The following is a 22419-nucleotide window of genomic DNA, read 5'->3' as shown; positions in this document are numbered from 1 at the left end:
ACGCCAGCCGCAAGTAGCTCCCCTACACACCTGGGAGTGGCCCAAGTCAGTGTGGCAACGAATTCACGTTGACTACGCAGGTCCTCTTCTGGATAAGATGTTCCTCGTAGTAGTCGATGCCTACTCAAAATGGCCTGAAGTGTTCCCAGTAAAGAATGCAACATCAGCAGAGACAATAGATGTTCTTTGTACTCTGTTTGCTCGTACAGGACTGCCACAACAATTGGTAAGCGATAATGGAAGTCAGTTTACCTCTGGAGAATTTCAGTGGTTCACCAAAAAGAATGGAATTAAGCACATCACTACCGTGCCATTCCATCCTGCAACAAATGGGCTCGCCGAGCATTTTTGTAAACCTTCAAACAGTCCATGAAAGCCATGGCAAGCACCAAAATGTCCATATCAGAGAAACTGGCCAACTTCCTGCTGTCTTACCGCAACACTGACCATTCCACTACTGGTCAGGCACCTGCCGTTCTTTTTATGGGGCGAACTCTCAGGTCACGCCTGGATCTCTTAAAGCCAGACCTACACCGGGACGTGTCGAGAAGACTAAGTGGCCAAATGAAGAAACAGTCGCCGGCACTACGAACATTTGAAGTGGGACAATCAGTGCTTGCCAGGGACTACCGCCAAGGTAAACAGAGATGGGAATCTGGTGAGATTGTCTCTAAAACAGGACCCCTCACTTACACTGTGAAAGTGTCCCCTGGACTGATCTGGCGCAGGCACGTAGATCAGTTACTGGACAGTACGACCCGACACTCTAACCGAGTCAACACAGAGAGTGGTGCGGATGGCACCGACGACACTGAGGTGTTCCCATCCTTTGCATCAGACACACCACCTGCGATAGACACGCCTACCTCAGAGACTGTAAACCCAGCAGCGTCCCCTAGGCCTGCTCCTGAGTCACAAGACCGGCGTTATCTGGTCCGTCTCCGACTCCCGCCACAAAGATTAGATATGTAGTGTCAATGAAGTAGTTATTCAGGTTAAACCGTGGTATGTGATCAACCTGTTTGATATGGTATGATTTAAATGATATCTTTACATTGCAGTTGAAGTGAAGTTTCCCCAGATCTTTCATTAACATTACATGTTTACCACGAATAAATCGTTTTCTAGTATTCACGGCTCCCTTCACCTGCTTCCCTGCAAACCGATCGTAACACATGATATGTAGGTTTACTCATGTTAGCTAATGTAACCGGGTGGAAAATCAGTCTCTATTTTGGATGTTAGCACTGGTTTGAAGTGGGGAAAAAGGACTTTGTTTTCGCTTTGGATAGGTACACTCTCTCCCTTTAAGGTGTTAGTCTTGTCTGCGTTGGGAACCACCCGGAGGTTATGTTTGTTTTTTTTTGGTATTCCTCTGCCCCGCCCCTTTTTGGAGAAAACATGGCCGCGAAGCACATAGGGAGTGAGGCTGGGGTGATCCTCACAGAGTAAATGTAAGTTTCCCTCATGATATTGATATGTAATTGTAAAAATAATATAGTATGTGTCTTGGAGGGGATTAGTGACAATCTGGTAGGTAATACTGTTTGGATGATTCTCGATTTAAGTGTAAATCTTTACATTGCAGTTGAAGTGAAAAGAAAAAAAAAAAAAGAAAAAAAAAAAAAAAAGGGCTTCTGTATTCTACATAAGGAATGTTCGAGACTTGTTTGTGATGTACTTACATGCTAGAAAGGAAGGAGTTGTTATGTTCAAATGACCTACTGTGTTCTGTAGGTACTATATTATGCATAGTAACATGGCACTATGTTTTCCTATCAAGCTGCGGATTGATACCGCTCTCAGTGATGTATGGAGTGTACCAGTTCAAGTGATGCTACAGTAAAAGAAAGAGTTTTGTGAACCGCCTATCCGTATGATTATTACGTTGTTGTTAAGAGTAAAAAAACACAATATCCGCCCTTGCCTGATGCCCCGGCCCAGGCTGTAACAATCCCGGTCCCTGCTCCTGCAGCGCAAACCCCAGCTCCAGCCCTAATGGTCTCTGTGCTGCCTGAACCGTCTCCGGCCCCTCTGGCCCCAGTTCCCCCAGTTCCGGACCTCGCTCTGGCCTTGCTAGCTCCCCAGACTCTTGGCCCTGTACTCCAGGAGGGCCATGACTGTGGGGCCATCGTTCTTCCTCCCTTGCTGGGTGGAGAGGAGGAGCTCAAAGGGGGCCCCTCCAGGACTTCCTTAAAGGCCCCAACGGATTTCCCCTGAAAGAGGACTCCTCCACCATCGCCCCGGAAGGGTCGATGCCGGCCTGATTTCCATCTTTCGGTGTCCCGGAAGAGGAGGGGACACCGGCGCTGGGATCTGAGCTCATCAGTAATCCCTCCAGCTCCTGCTCGGCGTTCGCCTGCGGGTCCCCCACCGCTGGTTCACTTACAGCCCTCGGTACAGCCTCCGACGCCATGTCAGTCGCCTGTGGCTTCCCCCAATCCTGCTTGACGCAGCAGGGGCCCTCTCTGGCAGTGACCACATGGTCGCCTGCGGCGACTGCTCCTCCCTCCAGGTCCGCACGACCGTCCCTTCAGGCTGCCTCCTCAACTCCTCTCCCTGTCCCTCGGCCTGTTTTCTCACCAGCCTCGAGTTCTGTGTTTCGGTTTTGTTCCCTGTGCCTCGTTAATGGTTTTGTCCTGTTTCTCCAGGTCCTGTTTTCCCGGTTATGTCTCTCCGTTCCATCGAGGCGCGCCCGGAGTTCGCACCTTTGTGGGGGGGTTCTGTCACACCCTGCCTGTACCACGCCTACCTCGTTAACCCCGTGTGGAATCCTTCCGTTTACCTGTTGTGTTGCATTTCCTGCTTGTAGTCCTGTGTATATTAGTCCGCGTTCAAGTCTGTTTCCCCAGATCTTTCATTAACATTACATGTTTACCACGAATAAATCGTTTTCTAGTATTCACGGCTCCCTTCACCTGCTTCCCTGCAAACCGATCGTAACACATGATATGTAGGTTTACTCATGTTAGCTAATGTAACCGGGTGGAAAATCAGTCTCTATTTTGGATGTTAGCACTGGTTTGAAGTGGGGAAAAAGGACTTTGTTTTCGCTTTGGATAGGTACACTCTCTCCCTTTAAGGTGTTAGTCTTGTCTGCGTTGGGAACCACCCGGAGGTTATGTTTGTTTTTTTTTGGTATTCCTCTGCCCCGCCCCTTTTTGGAGAAAACATGGCCGCGAAGCACATAGGGAGTGAGGCTGGGGTGATCCTCACAGAGTAAATGTAAGTTTCCCTCATGATATTGATATGTAATTGTAAAAATAATATAGTATGTGTCTTGGAGGGGATTAGTGACAATCTGGTAGGTAATACTGTTTGGATGATTCTCGATTTAAGTGTAAATCTTTACATTGCAGTTGAAGTGAAAAGAAAAAAAAAAAAAGAAAAAAAAAAAAAAAAGGGCTTCTGTATTCTACATAAGGAATGTTCGAGACTTGTTTGTGATGTACTTACATGCTAGAAAGGAAGGAGTTGTTATGTTCAAATGACCTACTGTGTTCTGTAGGTACTATATTATGCGTAGTAACATGGCACTATGTTTTCCTATCAAGCTGCGGATTGATACCGCTCTCAGTGATGTATGGAGTGTACCAGTTCAAGTGATGCTACAGTAAAAGAAAGAGTTTTGTGAACCGCCTATCCGTATGATTATTACGTTGTTGTTAAGAGTAAAAAAACACAATATCCGCCCTTGCCTGATGCCCCGGCCCAGGCTGTAACAATCCCGGTCCCTGCTCCTGCAGCGCAAACCCCAGCTCCAGCCCTAATGGTCTCTGTGCTGCCTGAACCGTCTCCGGCCCCTCTGGCCCCAGTTCCCCCAGTTCCGGACCTCGCTCTGGCCTTGCTAGCTCCCCAGACTCTTGGCCCTGTACTCCAGGAGGGCCATGACTGTGGGGCCATCGTTCTTCCTCCCTTGCTGGGTGGAGAGGAGGAGCTCAAAGGGGGCCCCTCCAGGACTTCCTTAAAGGCCCCAACGGATTTCCCCTGAAAGAGGACTCCTCCACCATCGCCCCGGAAGGGTCGATGCCGGCCTGATTTCCATCTTTCGGTGTCCCGGAAGAGGAGGGGACACCGGCGCTGGGATCTGAGCTCATCAGTAATCCCTCCAGCTCCTGCTCGGCGTTCACCTGCGGGTCCCCCACCGCTGGTTCACTTACAGCCCTCGGTACAGCCTCCGACGCCATGTCAGTCGCCTGTGGCTTCCCCCAATCCTGCTTGACGCAGCAGGGGCCCTCTCTGGCAGTGACCACATGGTCGCCTGCGGCGACTGCTCCTCCCTCCAGGTCCGCACGACCGTCCCTTCAGGCTGCCTCCTCAACTCCTCTCCCTGTCCCTCGGCCTGTTTTCTCACCAGCCTCGAGTTCTGTGTTTCGGTTTTGTTCCCTGTGCCTCGTTAATGGTTTTGTCCTGTTTCTCCAGGTCCTGTTTTCCCGGTTATGTCTCTCCGTTCCATCGAGGCGCGCCCGGAGTTCGCACCTTTGTGGGGGGGTTCTGTCACACCCTGCCTGTACCACGCCTACCTCGTTAACCCCGTGTGGAATCCTTCCGTTTACCTGTTGTGTTGCATTTCCTGCTTGTAGTCCTGTGTATATTAGTCCGCGTTCAAGTCTGTTTCCCCAGATCTTTCATTAACATTACATGTTTACCACGAATAAATCGTTTTCTAGTATTCACGGCTCCCTTCACCTGCTTCCCTGCAAACCGATCGTAACACATGATATGTAGGTTTACTCATGTTAGCTAATGTAACCGGGTGGAAAATCAGTCTCTATTTTGGATGTTAGCACTGGTTTGAAGTGGGGAAAAAGGACTTTGTTTTCGCTTTGGATAGGTACACTCTCTCCCTTTAAGGTGTTAGTCTTGTCTGCGTTGGGAACCACCCGGAGGTTATGTTTGTTTTTTTTTGGTATTCCTCTGCCCCGCCCCTTTTTGGAGAAAACATGGCCGCGAAGCACATAGGGAGTGAGGCTGGGGTGATCCTCACAGAGTAAATGTAAGTTTCCCTCATGATATTGATATGTAATTGTAAAAATAATATAGTATGTGTCTTGGAGGGGATTAGTGACAATCTGGTAGGTAATACTGTTTGGATGATTCTCGATTTAAGTGTAAAACAAGGATTGTACGTCCGTTTAGCATCTGTGTGTCAGTAAAGCGGAATGCAGTGTAAATATGTTTTTTTATTAATTCACATTAATGCATTGTTTTTTGTTTCATGGCATGTTTGTAATCCATGAATGGGTGTGTGAATAGCCTGGGGCTTTCATGAAAGCCATTCGGAGGGGAGCAAACCATATAGGGAGAGACGCGAGATACTGAGATGTAAGTTAAAAGGGCGCTATTATTCATTTTTGTATTAAATGTGTATATCCTAGTATTCAAGACCAACGGTTGTATGTACTTTTGTATTTCCTTGTGCAGTTCCAGTCCACTGCCGTATTCTACACACTGTTCAAAAATACAGAGTTTGATTTATTTTATTACTAGTATTTGTTGCTGGGCAAAGTTGATCTGTACCCGTGTAGTGATATCGCGTATCACTGTACCGCACGGTAAAAATTTGTGAAGGAAGGAACGGGAAAACTCCGCTCAGCTGCCCTTCTATTTTCTTTGGGCGGCCAGCAAATTAAGAACCCCAAATAATTTGTCTGTGTGATGTAACATTCCCTCAAAGTCCCCAAATTATTTGTGTTTATCTGTGTGATGTAATTAAATTGCACTGGCTACACTTATACCATTACTTACAGTTTCATGAGTGTTAGTTGGCCCTGTATGTGCTTGTCATTTCATGTAAGCATATAACGCATCGGAATGGCATTTCAAAGTCTTAAATAATCCCTCTCAAATCTAGAAAGACCACTTCATACAGGGAGTGATATCTTGTTGCAGGGGACAAGGTGGGACAGTGTATGCTACTTAAAACAATATCCTTTCTGGATAGGAGGTCATGAGAGTCTTTATTTTTGTTTGCGGTAAATAAAGTAACAGCCTGAGCAAAACAAGGAATAAGGGGTTTTAAGAACTTACCATGAACGTTCCTTATAAGTCCCCTAATGTTCACTGGATGTCACATGAACGTCCCCTGAGAACGTCTAAAGACCTTACCATGAACATTCCCTCAAAGTCCCCGAATGTTTACTGGACGTCCTGTGAGAATGTCCTAATGACGTTTCATGCACTCCACAAAAAATGTCTTGGGGATGTTTGTCATGACCTGCTCGTACGATCCTCGTGTGTGCCACGCCCCCTCCTTATGAAAATATTTGCTGATATAAACTCAAATGGTGTCATCATCATGCTTCACCGTGGGTGTGGTGTTCTTTTGGTGATGCACAGTGTTGTTTTTGCACCAAACATACCTTTTGTAACTGTGGCCAAAAGGTTCAATCTTGGTTTCATCATAACCAAAACACATTCCTAATGATTATTTTGATAATCTATTAATCTGTCGATTACTTTTTCGATTAATCGGGGGGCAAAAACCAATTTGATTTCGATTAAGTCAACCAATTGTCCTGTGTGCTTTTTCTCCAAGTGTGGAGATATCCTTGTTATTTTGTATAATTGATAAATGTGTGCACTGTATTTGCTTAGTTGCACTAAATGTACTATTTTTCCACTTTGTCTTTATTTTGCATTATATGTTTAGAGTCATGCACTTTCTGCGCTTTGCTGCTGTAGATATCGAGAATTTGCCTTTCACATCAAAAAAGTGAATCTGATCTTATACTCTTCGTATAAGTACAACTACAGTATCACATTTACCCTGAGCTGAATCAACAACAATTTAAATACAATCGTACCTCAGTTCTCAAACTCATTATAACTCAAATTTCTTAAAAGTCGAAACAACCAGTTCGAAAAAAAATTACCTACAGCTCGATCTGAATCTCAGAAGTCAAACCGTGAATGCCGACCTAAGATAACTTGTACGCGCGGGGAAATGAGTCACGCGGCACGTCTCTCAGCGGAAACAAAGGGCTTCAGTGTCAGCCTCGCATTCGCTGTGATAGTATCATGCATGTTTACACTAGCTAAATACATATATTTACACAGTAAAAATACATTTATACAATGATAGACAGTAACAGTAATTATTATTATATAAAATATATTTTGAAATAAAGATTTCTTATTCATTATTTTAATACTAATAATAAACTATTAATACGTTTAATTATAATAATATTGTTGTGCCGAGCGGGGACGGAACGGAGACAGCTGATCACACAGGGATTCCACACGGGGTTAACGAGGGGGCGTGGCACACAGAAGGAGCAGATGATCGGGACATGACACATTGTTTGGATATATTTATTTTCTTACTTTACAAATGACTGTTTTGTTAGATGTGCTTAGATATGTTTAGTACAGTATATGCTCTTCTTGTTTTATCCGGTTCATTTTGTGTTTAAATGTTAAAAAAACATATTTAGGTGTAATTTTTTTGGGGCCGGGAACCAATTAATTGGTTTTCCATTATTTCTTTTGGGGAAAATTCGATCACAACTCAAACTTTTTAGGATTCGATCCGGAGTTCTGAACGGATTAAATTCGAGTTCTGAGGTACCATTGTATAACCTTTGGGAAACAAAGAAATCATTTGATTTTTTGTTTCTGTGGTGACTTAACAATACATGCTGGTTCATTATTATTAGGTACCATTCCTTTAAACGTTGAAACTGAAGCCTTAGTCTGAGCATGATGTGAGTCCATAAGAATGCATTTATTTCTTATCAAAACAGAAACTTCCATGTCTAAAGAAGACAACTATTCCCCAATTATTTTAAATGGATATACCTGTAAATCATCAAAGACCACACACACCAATAACCATCTGTTTACCCTTTTGCCATCAGGCAGACAATGCAGAAATTATACCTGAATAATGTTTCTACCCATGAGCTGTTGCCTTGCTGAACCAGCAGTAATCAGTCTTGTCTGCCCTACTGTCACATAATATACTGCCGTGTCTTTTTTGCATCACTGTCTTTTGCCTTTCTGTCTTCTGTTGTCTTTCTCTCAGCTGTTGTTACTGCTGACTTTGAAATATTGCAATATTACCTCATAGTTAGACCTTGCGCTTTACTCGTCCACTAGTCTTTTATATCCTTTATACACACACACACACACATACACTGTACAGCCAAAAAATCAGAATTTTTTGTTGGACCGCCTTTAGCTTTGATTATGGCGCACATTTGTCAAGGCATTGTTTCCACAGGATTAAGCAACATCTCACCCTTTATTTTCATCCAGATTTGCATTAATTTCTCACTGAGATCCTGTTTTGACAAGCGAGTTGAACCACTCCATAAAGCCTCCTTCAGCACATCCCAAAGACCTCCAATGAGGTTAAGGTCACAACTCTGTGGTTCCAAATGATTCCTCATGCTCCTTAATCATCCACTCTTTGACAATTCCATTGATGATGGATGGAGGTGTAACCTGGCCATTCAGTCGATTCAGGTACTCAGCTGACTTCACTTTATTGCTGTATAACGTTGCTGAGCTGTAATAATGATACAGTCATTGGCTCTTAAGTATTTGCTGATATAAACTCAAATGGCGACTTTTTTTTGGCCAGGCAGTGTATTTGATTCATTATTTTCATAATTTTCTTCTTACACATTATCATTGGAGTGGCATTCCAAATTTTGCTGGACACTGTATGGCGATAATAAAAGTACAGTAATACCTCGGATTGTGAGCATAATTAATTCCGGAAACTATCCAAAGCACTCGTATATCAAAGCGAATTTTCCCATTAGAATGATGATTCATTCCACAACCCAAAAATATTCATAAAAAATTATTAATACAAAATATAAAGTAAAAATACTTAAAACAAATTAACCTGCAAGTACCAGCTCTGCATTCTGAACATGCTAACTAGGACTTTTTCAGCATCTGCCATTGAAAAGGTGAAAACACACAGCTCCTTTCTTACCTTTCATTTTTTCTCCATCACACACCCCACAGGGGGAGTCATTTCTGAATCAGCATCCTCCATTTTTGTGGTCAGTGCTGGGCCAGACCAGATAATAATAATAATAATTATTTATTATGGTCTCATTTTTTACATCACAAAAACCTGCCTTTTTAACAGGGATGTGTATGCTTTTTGTACCCGCTGTGTACTATGCGTTTCACATTTGCCTGGTCGAAGTTGAATAAGACCTCCAGATTCAAATTGGAATTGTGGCTTATTTAAGTGAATTTGTCCAATTGCTTACCATGTGATGCTATCTGGTTACTATTACAAAAGAAAAATCACAGTATGTGTATTCCACTGTTAAAATTATAAGCGGATGTATGACATACATGTTTGTGTAGCTTAAAGATTTTTTCCATGTGTTGTTTTGTATTTTCATAACTGTGGTATGTGCCACTGTGAACATCGAAGCCGCAGCATAACAAGGTGCGAATAAGAGCCCGATTGGCGCCCCATCCTGGGTTGTTCCCTGCCTTGAGCCCGTAGCCTCCTGGATAGGCTCTGGACCCCCACAACCCTGAACAGGATAAGCGGTTTCAGAAAATGGATGGATGAATGACACCAAACAAATGTGGAAACTGCAAAGTAACCAATTTCAGCCTCGTCAGCTTAAAACGGCAGTTATTGTTGAATTTTGCTTAACATGAATTCCCTGCAATGGTGAATAAAATACCTTTTATTAGGAAAGAATGTGCTGTCCAATAAAATATTGTAGAAAAAAAATCCTTTTGACCCATGTATTTACCACAATAGTGGCCATGCGTCACACACGTGAAGACATCAAAATATCCCTGGAATGTTTTTAAATGTTCAGTAAATAATTTTGTGCATTATAGTTTTTACAATGGCATAGCAAATAGGTAAATAGCACATAGGATACATATTATCCTGTAATCTTCAGACAAAGTTTAGCTTCAGATACATATAACGATCTGAATAAATTAAATTAATATTTTCTCAAGTCACTTCCCACATTAGAAATCATGATTTATGAGTCACTTCAAATCAAATTTTAAGAGATCAAACCATTTATACTGCCCAAAATTCCTTTTGCTCCCATTGCCCTTAGCTTTGCCAGGGATATACAATCCAGTGTCCGTCCTCCATTGTTTCTCCTGTCTCAAATCAAAGCCTTAAAAAGCATGTCCCTCCATGTTGAACAGCTGCTTTTCATGGGATTCAGCTATAAAAAGCACAAGGGTCCTAAGACTGCTCTGCAGTCTTTCATCCAGCTGTCACCCCAGCCTTTCATGCTTAGGTCTCTGATGGGTAGCAGGTCCATGGTCCCATCCCGAGAGTCTGACCCGCTCTTCACAGCAAACTGTACCTCCATCTGCAGACACAAGAGAACATTTATTTCTGAATGAATGCTACTCTGTTCACAAGTCCTCATAAACACTGATTTAAGACTCCCTTTAACATCAAACATCATTTTGCCATGTCAAATGTACTAATTATGTTACATAATCTGTTATATGCTGGCATCTTGTGGCCAAAAGATTAATTACATTTGTAGAAAATCCATGGGTAGCGATTGGTTATTGGTAGGAGTAAATCAAAGCAATTGGACTTGCAGTAGAAAGGCATATCACTGCAGCCAGGAGCCGAATGCCGAGTGGGAGGGGCAATGTTGAGTACGAAGTGCAATTTGGGAGGGGTTTATAACTGTTGTTATCTGACACCGTAACCCTAACCCTCATTATATACCCCTCCAACCCCTCGTGATAAACCGCTCCTACATGACCTTGTCCCTCCTACTTGACACTCTGCTCCCGGCTGCAGTAACATATACATGAATGTTTGTGACACAGCTGTTGTGTGTTTGTTATGAATGTCAGACCTATATAGATAATGAACTGTGACTGCCAGTCATTGAAATTGACTACATGGAATATACAATGGAATACAAAATTAAGGAACTTTAGTGTCTTTATAACATATTTGGATCCCTTAACGGGCTACATTTCTCACCTCACAACCACGTAGCGACACGGTGCTGTAGGAGGAGTCCGAGGCTCTGATCTCATTTCCGTTGTCCCCCATAATGTGTATTGTTTTGTTAGTCATTGTATTGTGGTTGGAAGGACAAGCTATGGTCAAACGCTGTGAGGCTGAGTGACTGTGTAGCCGTAGAAACCGGAGCTGGACTGGATTAAGACCTGTATATTCAAACTGAGACATCACACGAATGTGCTTAAAATCACTGAGGAAGAGTAAATATAATAATGATTATTATTTCTTATCTGACTTTTGTAACAGCTGGATATTTTACTGGAGCAAAGTTACGTAACCACAGGAGGGCCACTACACAGGTTAGTGAGTATTATTGATCTATAAAGAATTAAACCGTGCTTTCTCTGGTGTTTGGGTGATGGCAAAAGCAGCTTCTTACTCTGAATCCCCCTTTAAGCTGACTGAACCATGTGCCAGAGGCGTAAGAGTCCTCCTGCTCTGATTCCCAACCTCCTGTGACCTGTGGAGAAATCACAGTTCCTCTCATTTCACAAACCCATAAAATCCAGTGGGTGCCCTACATATAAATGAGGCACAGCACCCTGAGCACCCCTGGTCCCCGATGGTATGATTTATCATCATATTTTACACCCAGCATGAGGATCTGATGCAGCTCAGCACCTGTGATCTGATGGGCGATATGCAGGTGGACCCTCCTGCTGTGAAGTTACAGAAGACATACAGGGCATCGAAAGGGCAGCCCTGATTGGGGTCCAAAAAAAAATGCCCTGCAAACAGGAAGTTGTGATAAAAATCATTTTTGTAGACCATCACCTACAGCTGAGTCTGAGTGGAGTGTCCCAGGGCACTGGGCTTTACAAGGCATGTATTTGTCTCAGGTGCTACCAGAACATACCACTCACCATCTTTTAAGAGGGGATGAGTTAGCTTGAGCTCTGAGCATGTCGTGGCAGGGCTGTCCTCGGTGCCCCGAGACCAGCTGAACATCTCCAAAAGTTCTGCTGCACTTTGGTCCTGCTGTGGATCAGAACCGCTCCAGGCCACAGTCACTAATCCCCGAACCAATGCAGACAGCCCAGAGTACTAAACCATTCCAGTCAAAAGACCAAAAATACATTTTACAACTGCAGAACTGGGATGAACTCACCGTTTCCTGTAAAAATCACACTGGACATGTGTGAATATACAGAAATAAATGTAATTACTTCTGACAAATCAGTTTCAAGTATTATAAATGGAATGACACAATAAAATAAAATTAAATATTGATATTGAAGCTGTACATCTGTATACCTACATTTAGGAGTTCGCTTTGTATGCTCTGTCCAGGAGGACCTGATTTTCCCTGTGAGAAATGATTCAGTTACATGTCATATTCTAAACCTTATACTGTAGATGAAACTAGCGGTACATTATTGCTTCCTAGTTGCACATGGCCTTTCTTTTAGTTATGTACTCGAAGCTTCCAGTAACGGTTCACAATGTATTATAATATCCATCATTAAAGAAAGCTGGGCTTTAGGGTTAGGGTTACGGTTCACATATCGCTTTTTAAAAGCTCCTGATGTATCAGAGGTCACAGATTACTCTTAGCCTATGTGGTGGATAACATACAGCACTTCCTTACTTTGGGGCCTCTGTGTCCTTTCAGTCCCTTTGCTCCGGCTATTCCCTGCATGCCTTTCATCCCCTGTGAATGAAGGTGCTTTGAGTGCTGGGAAACCCTTCAGTTCACCACATGCCCCCCGGAATCTCAACGGGCAAATTACCTTGTTTCCAGGAAGTCCCTGCAAAACAAATTCAAATCACTTTGAAATCCACCATGCAGGGAATTTACCGAGCTGGGTTTGCAAGAGGAACTTGAGACAAACAATGAAGCATTTTGGTTTCTTAATTTTTTTACACTAATGGAAATTATATTTGCCCTCATCCCACGGAGACTCAGTGGAAATAAAACAGGATGGAGCAGTGGAATTTACCGAAAGACCTGGAAGCCCTTTCCGTCCTGGTGGACCCTGAGGACCTGCGATACCCTTAAAGAAAGAAAGTAGTCATGACATATCCATCCATCCAACTCTCTTCCGTAAGCTTACCCAATACAGGGTCATGGTGGTCATATCATGACATTTTATTGGAGAACACAATGGATAATGAAGCTCATAGTGTATGACAGGGTGTGTGCCCTGCCATGGATTAGTATCCTGTCCAGGGTGTGCCCTGTGCTTACTGATGTAGAGTCCAGACAGTCTGGAAATATGTATTAGCTAAGCAGTCGGGGATGGATGTATTTCAATTGCGAAATTCTGCTAAGTGTGTGAATGGTCATAGAAAATAGCATCTTCTGTTGTTGTTGCTATACACTGATTTAGATTACATACATTTTAGCTGTTGTACATCCTCCTGACAGAATAAATGGAATGATGTATTTAAACATCATCTCAAACAGAAAGTGAGACAGTCGATACCTGTTGGCCTTTAGGGCCAGGCGGACCTCTATATCCCGGCTGGCCTTGTTTCCCCTAAAAGACACAGAGAACCCTTTTTCACCTGAAGTACACACTGGAACAGATTCCCGGTGAATCCTATCAGGTTATGTCTTTTTTGAAAGTTAATGGACTCACTTTCATCCCCTGTGGGCCCACAGGTCCAGGAAGCCCTCTATTGCCAGGAAATCCCTATATAAAATAAGGAAATGCTGTGAAACAAGAAATGAGACGTGGTGGCAGCTGCATCACGGTCTGGTATGGAAACTGCACATTATGGAAGATCCCACACACCCCTCACACACACTCTTCACCCTCCTGCCTTCTGGCAAGAGGTACCAGAGCATTCGGCCCCTCACTGCCAGACTGTGCAACAGTTTCTTCCCCCAAGCCATCAGACTCCTGAACAATCAGAGACTGGACTGAGACACACTCACACACACACACACCTTTATACACCCCACTACCTCAAGAACTTTTTGCACAACCCATTGCACTGTTGCACTTAGCCTGTCTTACACATTATCATTTCTTCTATATCCTCTTCCACTGTCTCATGTTGAACTGCAATGTTTGCACTTTTTGCACACGTGCACTCTATGTAGTCCTGTGTTGATATACTGTTATATGTAGCACCATGGTCCTGGAGGAACGTCATCTCGTTTCACTATGTACTGTATCACTGTATATTGTTAAAATGACAATAAAAACCACTTGACTTGACTTGGCTCAGTGGTTAGCACTGTTGTCTCACACCTCTGATATAGGGGTTCATGGCTCCATGTGTGTGGTGTTTGTATAATCTCCCTGTGTCATTGTGGTGTTGCCTCTGGGTATCCTGGTTTCCACTCAAAGTCCAAAAACATGTTGGGGTTAATTGGAGTTACTAAACTGCTCCATAGGTGTGATTGTGTGAGTGAATGTTGTGTGAGTGTGCCCTGCAATGGGTTGGCGCCCCATCCTGGGCTGTTCTCTTCCTTGCGCTCATAGGCTCCAGATCCCCCATGACCCTGAATAGGATAAGCAGTTACAGAAAACAGAAGGATGGATGGAAGAAAAGATGCAAGAAAAGTTATTAAAGCTCCATGTCCTCATACGACAACCAATAGGAGGGATTGTAAAAGAACTGCTGTGGTTTGTACAGCAAACTAGCTGATTTACTTGTTCCACAAATCTGCTAAGATGGGTGGTATTTGCTTTGTGAAACATATTTGTGGACAGCGATTTACAGGAAAGTTTCTCAACTCGTGGGTTGCCACCAAAATTGTGGTCTGAAGAGGTCGAGAACCTTTGAATTGGAAAATTGTTAACCATTATTCTCCTACTTAAAATGTTAGAATGGCTCATTTATGAACAGAAACAATCACATTTTCAGATGTCTAACTATAGTAGGCATGATGTTGAATTTAAGAGAGCTGACTAGTTTTACTTTTTTATTTAGCTTTACTACTTAACTATATAGGGACATGGCTGAGATGGAATGTTAAAAATTGGGTTTGATAGCAGGGGCGTAGATTTAGGGTGGACGGAGGGGATGTGTCCCCACCAATATCCTCCGACCATTGAAATGTCCCCACCAATAATTTAATCCACTTAAAAAAAAAAAAAAAAACAATCTTGCTGTCAACATTAACCTAGACACGCAGAAAGGGATAAATCACGTTCTCTCCTTGAGTCCTCCCGCCCCCAAAACACATATGAACATTTTGATTGGCTGTGCATTTCCCTGCTATCATGTGAGAGGCTGGGGCTGCGTTCAGATACAAGCAGCGCCAAATGCAGTGGATTTTTTCCCCGTGCAAGAAGGTGTGTTGGGTGACACATGTGAGGATGGCGGCAGCAAAAAAAAAGAAGCTGAACATAAGGAGCTTTTTTTCAAAGAAAAGTGTAAGTCACTTCAAGTTCGCTAGTGAATCCATCAAAATAACGAACGTTAATGCTAGTGGGGTTTTGACATTACATTATTCCTTAATTTAACTTAATGAATTGCATTTCGAGTGGATTAATATCAATCGAAGCATTGCTAGTATTAATGTAAAGTGATTTTGCATTTTGCAGCATATTAAAAAAACATGCATTCCGTGGACGGAGTTGGGGTGGCGGGGTTGGTGGGTGGGGCAGGGGATGGGGGGCGGGGGGTGGAGTCATAGGTCCCCACCAATGTCCAGAGCAAATCTACGCCCTTGTTTGACAGTACTGATATGAAATTTATGACATGTATGTGGTTCTACGTTTAATTTCAGTCAAAGCTCAGCATTGAATCCTCCAGACAAAATATGAAATAATAACATATCAGCACTGAGCAATTTCTCCACTATAACCAAACATGGGTTACTCCCTGCGTCATACCTTCTGGGATAGGCTCCAAAAGTGAGTATAGAAAATACTATAATAAATATTACACATTTTCTAAATTACTGTAGAATTAACACAAAGGGGAGTATATGGGTCATTCTCATAAAGTCATTATTGTAACATATCAATTGTCTCTCCCTGCTAGGCAGAAATATCAATGAAACTCCCTCCCTAGCCAGCCTAGATATAGTTTATATACAAATTTGTTGTTGACTTTGGGTCTCCATGGTGTCTAGCATCTCAAATCATCACAAACATTCTGTAGAGTCATCAGCAGTATTTTACAGAATTTCAATCATAACACCAGACAGATTCAACAGATTCTGATGCTGAGTTCCTGCCCTGTGATAATTATTTTGCACCGAAATTTAAATGATGGTGAAAGTAAGTTTGCCAATTACAATTAGCATTTCTGTTAGCTTTTGTTAGCCGTAACTTTCATTTGTTACTTTGTATTACATATATGTTTCTTTGTTTTACGGAGAAACGGGCGGTAAAGCTGAAGAAGAAGAAAAGCTGGGAAGAAAATGCAGCCGATATCCCGGAACTTCGACCCTCGCCCCCCAAATCGCCATCGGACCCATTCCTGGAGGCTCTTCGGCAAGCCAGGGGGACGGAGCCGCTGAGGATCCACGGGCGCAGCGTAGAGGCGCACCGGGAGATATACCGCCGTGTCGTGGATCCGATGCTGCTCTATCCTTCTGGCCGGGCTCGGCCCTACTCCCTCGAATTGGGGCGCAGGATTAAGCAGCGCCTCTGGGTGGCAGTCTCCTGCCCGAAATTTACAGAATTGGCAAGAGCTGAAAATACAATTGACATCACGGAGACCCTTGCCACCCCGGGGCGGAAGAGCTACGCGCCCCAAATTGAGGTGGACGTACGGGACGAGCCCCCGGCCGAAGAGCCTCGTAGGAAAAGAGCGAGACATTAGTCCCTGTTTGGTGTATATACTGTATATATGTAAATACATGTGTAAATACAGGAGGATGGAGCCGCTGAGGATCCACGGGCGCAGCGTAGAGGCGCACCGGGAGATATACCGCTGTCTCGTGGATCCGATGCTGCTCTATCCTTCTGGCCGGGCTTGGCCTTACTCCCTCGAGTTGAGGCGCAGGATTAAGCGCAGCGCCTCTGGGTGGCAGTCTCCTGCCCGAAATTTACAGAATTGGCGGGAGCGAAAAATACGATTGACATCGCGGAGACCCTTGCCACCCCGGGGCGGAAGAGCTACACGCCCCTAATCGAGGTGGGCGTACGGGACGAGCCCCCGGCCGAAGAGCCTCGTAGGAAAAGAGCGAGGCATTAGTCCCTGTTTGGTGTATATACTGTATATATGTAAATACATGTGTAAATACAGGAGGACGGAGCCGCTTAGGATCCACGGGCGCAGCGTAGCCGTAGAGGCGCACCGGGAAATGTACCGCTGTCTCGTGGAGCCGATGCTGCTCTGTCCTTCTGGCCGGGCTTGGCCCTACTCCCTCGAGTTGAGGCGCAGGATTAAGCAGCGCCTCTGGCTGGCAGTCTCCTGCCCGAAATTTACAGAATTGGCGGGAGCGAAAAATACGATTGACATCGCGGAGACCCTTGCCACCCCGGGGCAGAAGAGCTACGCGCCCCTAATCGAGGTGGGCGTACGGGACGAGCCCCCGGCCGAAGAGCCTCGTAGGAAAAGCGAGACATTAGTCCCTGTTTGGTGTATATACTGTATATATGTAAATACATGTGTAAATACAGGAGGACGGAGCCGCTGAGGATCCACGGGCGCAGCGTAGAGGCGCACCGGGAGATATACCGCTGTCTCGTGGATCCGATGCTGCTCTGTCCTTCTGGCCGGGCTTGGCCCTACTCCCTCGAGTTGAGGCACAGGATAAAGCGCAGCGCCTCTGGGTGGCAGTCTCCTGCCCGAAATTTACAGAATTGGCGGGAGCGAAAAATACGATTGACATCGCGGAGACCCTTGCCACCCCGGGGCGGAAGAGCTACGCGCCCCTAATCGAGGTGGGCGTAGGGGCGAGCCCCCGGCCGAAGAGCCTCGCAGGAAAACAGCGAGGAATTAGTCCCTGCTCGGTGTATATATTGTATATTTGTAAATACATGTAAATAAATGTGTGTACATATTGCTGAAATGAACTTGCTGTTCTCCTGTGTTCAAATCTATTAGACTAGAGTTTGAAATGAGCTCATTTCAGTAATTCCCGCACGGATATCAATTGTACCATTCCTCGTTGACACACTTGTAAAATGGCACATTTTACAGATAGTCTTAATTTCGGAACCAGCGTTAGCAACGCTTCTCCATAGTTGAGGAGCTTTGGGGACAAATACCTCCGCGTCATCTGCATTAAAACGGTTTTTTTACCCCTCTAAAAATCTCACCTGGAAAACAACCAATGTTACGTTCTTCTGAGGACAGTTTTTGGACCTCACATTATATTAACGGTAAAAGCGCATATTGGCAGCATTTAAAATGAGGGCACTTTTATTCCACAATATCTCATTTAATGGACACGGATAATGTTAAAAACACAATGGGTAACCCAGAAAGATGGTTTAGTAACTAAGCAGGTAGTGACGGAAACCTGGGATTTTACGCAAAAACTGACATTATAGTCTAGGTCAGTTAGTAGTGAAAGTTACTAACCTGAAGATAGCCTGGTTCCGGACTTGGCTAAAGAAATTCGGGATGAACTGCTGAGCTCTGGTTTGGCTAAATGGTACCCGGTGTTTCCGGTTCGGGCAAAACCGGGCTCAGCCGTAACTACCGTTTTCTTAAGGTGCGTCACCATGTGGGTAAGCGCGCGGTTTAAAATGAAGCTTTAGTCTGAAGAAACACCTCAAAGAAACGTGCCATAAATTTCAGTCGAGAAATTGGCTAAGAAGAGCACAGAGACACTTAACAGGTAGTGATTTATATTTTAACATTAGAATCGATTCCCAAAATTAAACATTCAGATGGGAAGAATTGATGTTTCAGTATCGATCTGCACATCCCTAATTATAGGTTTCTATTGAGAACTGTTGCTCATACTATGGGTATCATGCTTTAACATGATTAAAGAAAGAATAACGCGCAATTTTTAAAGTAACGCCATGCGTAAACAATTTCCCAGCCCTGTGTGTGTGTGTGTGTGTGTTTTACATTCCCTGATCATTTCTGAAGATGACAGTTGATTTGCAGGTAGTTCAGGACATATGAACCAGGTGAGGTGACACCTGGACAGGATGCCAGTCCATCACATGGTACAAAGTAACCAAGAAATTTAGACACAGCAATTACCACCTAAATCACCTGTTTTTGAAGCCACTATAATATGGCCTGAACATGCTAGCTAAATACACCTACAGCCATTATTCTAAAATAGTCTTTTACTAGACGTAGATGGTTTATGAATACCAGACTACATGCTTTATGAATAATATTAACATATATAAAACCTTTAATTTGCTGTTACAGTGATTCTGTCCAGTGGGGGAGAGTTTAGAAATTAAAGTGCATCATAACTGAATCATAACCGTGAATAGGCAATGTGAAGACAAGAGCACAGGAGCAGGATAAACACACTGGACAGCTGACGCTCTGTACTGGCCAGTATGGCTTTCAGAGGAGGCCTTCTTCAGTGGTAAATGGTACCTTTTGTCCCACACTGCCCCCTTGTCCCTGCTCTCCGCTGAGTCCCTCAATGCCCTTATTAGGAAAAACACAGAAAACAAAAAGGTGTTGATGTTATGGTCAGGTTAAAAAAAGATTTGCAAATGCTAACCAGTCATGGACCTATGGGACAATGCAAGTAGTCACAGACTGATGTGAAATACTGAGTGGTCATGAACCTGTGTGGAATGATAAGTTTTATTGACGTATGTGAAATGCAAACAAGTCTTGCCATCAAGAACCTATAATAAAGAGTAATACCTTTGGCCCCATGGGCCCAGCAGGGCCACGTTTTCCTTTTGTGCCTGGAAAACCCTGAAAACAGCAAGTAAGTAAATTCATTCACTCTGTTTATTTCCTCCTCATTTTCCTGTAGTTTTTAATCACCTTGTAACTCATTTGCTGCAGTGGGCACATTATGGCAGTTGTTACCTTAAAGCCATTTTTAAAGCCATGTATAATTAAAATGTAATATGTGTACCTTTGGACCTGGGGCCCCCTGGAATCCCCTTAAACCTGTTTGTCCTGGTGAGCCCTGAGAAATGACAATACTGTCACTTTAAGGATAATTTTTACTCTCGACTCACATGCACATATTACCAACATCCATCCATTACCATTTATCCTGATATTGCCAGGCATACAAATACAGAGGAGGCTTCTCAAAATGCAAATGAATCAAGTATGCATGTCTCTGGGGTCTGTAGCATTCTGTGTGCTGAAAATAAGAACCCAATAGGAACCCCTTACAGGGCAATGCACTCACCTGCCCCCCCTGCTGGCCAGGTCTCCCTAAGGCTCCCCTGTGACCAATATCACCCTGTGAATAGAACAATTTCTGAATTTAACATGTGATCACAAGGCCACTGAATAGCTACAGTATCAAGAGCGTGATTAGCTTGATGAAAGAAATGGTGCAAGAAATTACCATGCATTTTAACTTTTATACAGCAAAAGAAGTACAAATTAGCATATAAAGGTTAAAAAATCATGATAATTTCTTGTCATATCAGTGCAAATGCATATAAAATAAGTACGCATTTGCTATGTTACAACAATCAATTGGCGCACGTACCGCTTTTAAAGGTGAATGCGTACTTGCATACCAGTCGATTAGTTACATCCCTGACTATGAATCGGCAACAAACATCTGCACTATGTAAATGTTACTAGCTGTGGTACTTTAATGCCAGTACACATAACACAAATTTGCCAATAGGCAGGCTAAATAAACCCACAACGTGTGATGGAGCTGTACCCCTTCTGATCATCTTAAATGATCTATAAACTATGCTTTTCCTGTGAGTGTAGTCAAGACGTGAGGCAGACTGATACAGGCTATCATTGCACAGAATGCATGAGATTCCCAGTGGCATGATGACGAAGGTCTTACTGGATCGCCTTCATTTCCCTGAACTCCGAGGAGACCATCCACACCGCCATGACCCTATATCAGGGATGGAAAAAGAGACATAGTAATGTCTGTTTGTATATTTACAGCACAGTATAATAAAATGTTGTTTATAAGCTCTATATGTTGCTAATTATAATAATCGATCCTTTATTGTCCCCATGGGGAAATTCTTTTTACACCTCCCTCAACTTGCTCATTGTAGAGTAAGCTGTTCGCGAAGGGCAGCCACCTGTTGGGGCACCCAGGGAGCGGGGGGCCAAGGGCCTTGCTCAAGGACCCGCAGATGTGCTGAGGCTGGGTTTGAACCGGCAACATTGTGGTTACAGGCTTAGCCCACTGAGCCACACGCTGCCTCTTATTATGAATAAGTCCTCTTTGTATTCTGAACATACTGCAATTTATTTAGCAGTGTTTTTCGAACCTGCATATTTGAAAGACCACAGTCAGATGGGACAGTGTGTCGATGTGCTTTGCGGTCCACATACCGGTGGTCCAGGTGGGCCGATATGACCACGCCCCCCTCTGGCACCTTCACTGCCCTGCATCAGAGACAGGAGCCACATTATCGCATGTGCAACAGGGCATGGATATGATTTGTATTATTAATTATTTACAACAACAAACAACAATAATAACACTGGTATACAGTGATTTTGGTGCCAACGATGTTTGAACTAGTGATGCTCCGATTGATCGGCCACCGATCATGATCGGCCGATATTGGCTAAAAATAGCTTGATCGGCAAACAACAGCAGAGCGGAGCTTACTAGTGGCAACATGAGTTCTCCCGTCTGGAAGTTTTTCAAAGTGTCCGATAAAGACGTAAAGTTAGCCGTTTACAATGTATGTCGTGATGAAATCCCTCGAGGTGGAAGCAAGCAACGGCATTTTAACACCACTAACATGATTAGGCATCTTAGAACACGACATACAACTGAATATGCCGAGTATGAGAAACTTATCCACTCTGCTCTTGGGGAACATTTCATGTGTTGACCCTGGAGGTGTCAGGCAACAGTGCTGACCAAAGTGTCACTGCCCCTCCTTCAGTGTGGGGCGCCAAGTGTCAAGCGCTTGATTCTTCGAGATCTTGACTGTAGCCTATTTCTACAGTTTTTTTTTTCAATATATTTAATTTAGAGTTAGTTTCATTTCTACAAATGGTGCAAACTCTGCTAGATTATAGATAAAAGATTCCCATTCCCCTGCCATTCTGTGATCGGCAGTGATCGGCAATCGGCAGATCATGATCTTGGTGATCGGTAATCGGTGATCGGCCCCAAAAATGCTGATCGGAGCATCTCTAGTTTGAACGGTTTTATATTAAGTTTATGGTGCTGAATAAGAATATGACTTTGGTTTTGCCAGATTGGCTCTAGTTTCTGAGGTGTTTAATAGTTAATTAATTAATTAATTAATTAATTAATTAACACAATACATTTGAAAAGCATTCAGAATTGCAAGAATATTTGTATTTTAGTTACAACTAGTAAGTAAACAGTCTAACATCATACAAAAAAGAAATTTAAAATATCTTAACAGTGA

General features: G+C 43.6%; 1 protein-coding gene and 2 long non-coding RNA genes across 8 annotated transcripts in view; 2 read left to right on the top strand and 1 right to left on the bottom strand.

Annotated features, from left to right (window-relative positions):
* Positions 1-4937: 4937 nt before the first annotated feature.
* On the top strand, positions 4938-9715 carry LOC140578520 (uncharacterized). The gene is made up of 3 exons (XR_011982758.1): positions 4938-4996; positions 5257-5325; positions 9410-9715. It is a non-coding gene; the product is annotated as an uncharacterized lncRNA (long non-coding RNA).
* Positions 9657-22419, bottom strand: part of LOC111844610 (uncharacterized) — a 31251-nt gene continuing 18488 nt past the window's right edge. For 2 of the 5 annotated variants that reach the window (XM_072699919.1, XM_072699920.1), the window contains exons 30-46: positions 21359-21412; positions 20853-20906; positions 20226-20279; positions 19941-19994; positions 19721-19774; positions 19442-19495; positions 13594-13647; positions 13438-13491; positions 12952-13005; positions 12742-12759; positions 12600-12662; positions 12270-12317; positions 11875-12055; positions 11633-11739; positions 11391-11471; positions 10970-11170; positions 9657-10331 (exon numbers count right to left, since the gene is read on the bottom strand). In XM_072699919.1, the coding sequence (XP_072556020.1) occupies positions 10182-10331; positions 10970-11170; positions 11391-11471; positions 11633-11739; positions 11875-12055; positions 12270-12317; positions 12600-12662; positions 12742-12759; positions 12952-13005; positions 13438-13491; positions 13594-13647; positions 19442-19495; positions 19721-19774; positions 19941-19994; positions 20226-20279; positions 20853-20906; positions 21359-21412 (1335 nt within the window). In that variant the 3' untranslated portion in view covers positions 9657-10181. Of the gene's footprint in view, positions 10332-10969; positions 11171-11390; positions 11472-11632; positions 11740-11874; positions 12056-12269; positions 12318-12599; positions 12663-12741; positions 12760-12951; positions 13006-13437; positions 13492-13593; positions 13648-19441; positions 19496-19720; positions 19775-19940; positions 19995-20225; positions 20280-20852; positions 20907-21358; positions 21413-22419 lie in introns of those variants that run through there. The other 3 variants (XM_072699921.1, XR_011982755.1, XM_072699922.1) reach the window with 3 other exon arrangements.
* LOC140578519 (uncharacterized) lies at positions 15084-17940 on the top strand. 2 transcript variants are annotated; one of them, XR_011982757.1, is made up of 3 exons: positions 15084-15342; positions 15699-16194; positions 16295-17940. It is a non-coding gene; the product is annotated as an uncharacterized lncRNA (long non-coding RNA). The 2 variants fall into 2 exon arrangements; XR_011982756.1 differs by lacking the exon at positions 15084-15342 and having other exon boundaries at positions 15595-16194.

The sequence above is a fragment of the Paramormyrops kingsleyae genome, chromosome 15, assembly GCF_048594095.1.
Source record: "Paramormyrops kingsleyae isolate MSU_618 chromosome 15, PKINGS_0.4, whole genome shotgun sequence".
Classification (NCBI taxonomy): Eukaryota; Metazoa; Chordata; class Actinopteri; order Osteoglossiformes; family Mormyridae; genus Paramormyrops; species Paramormyrops kingsleyae.
The sequence above is the reverse complement of the archived record's forward strand: the minus strand, read 5'-3'. Positions and strand labels throughout refer to the sequence as shown.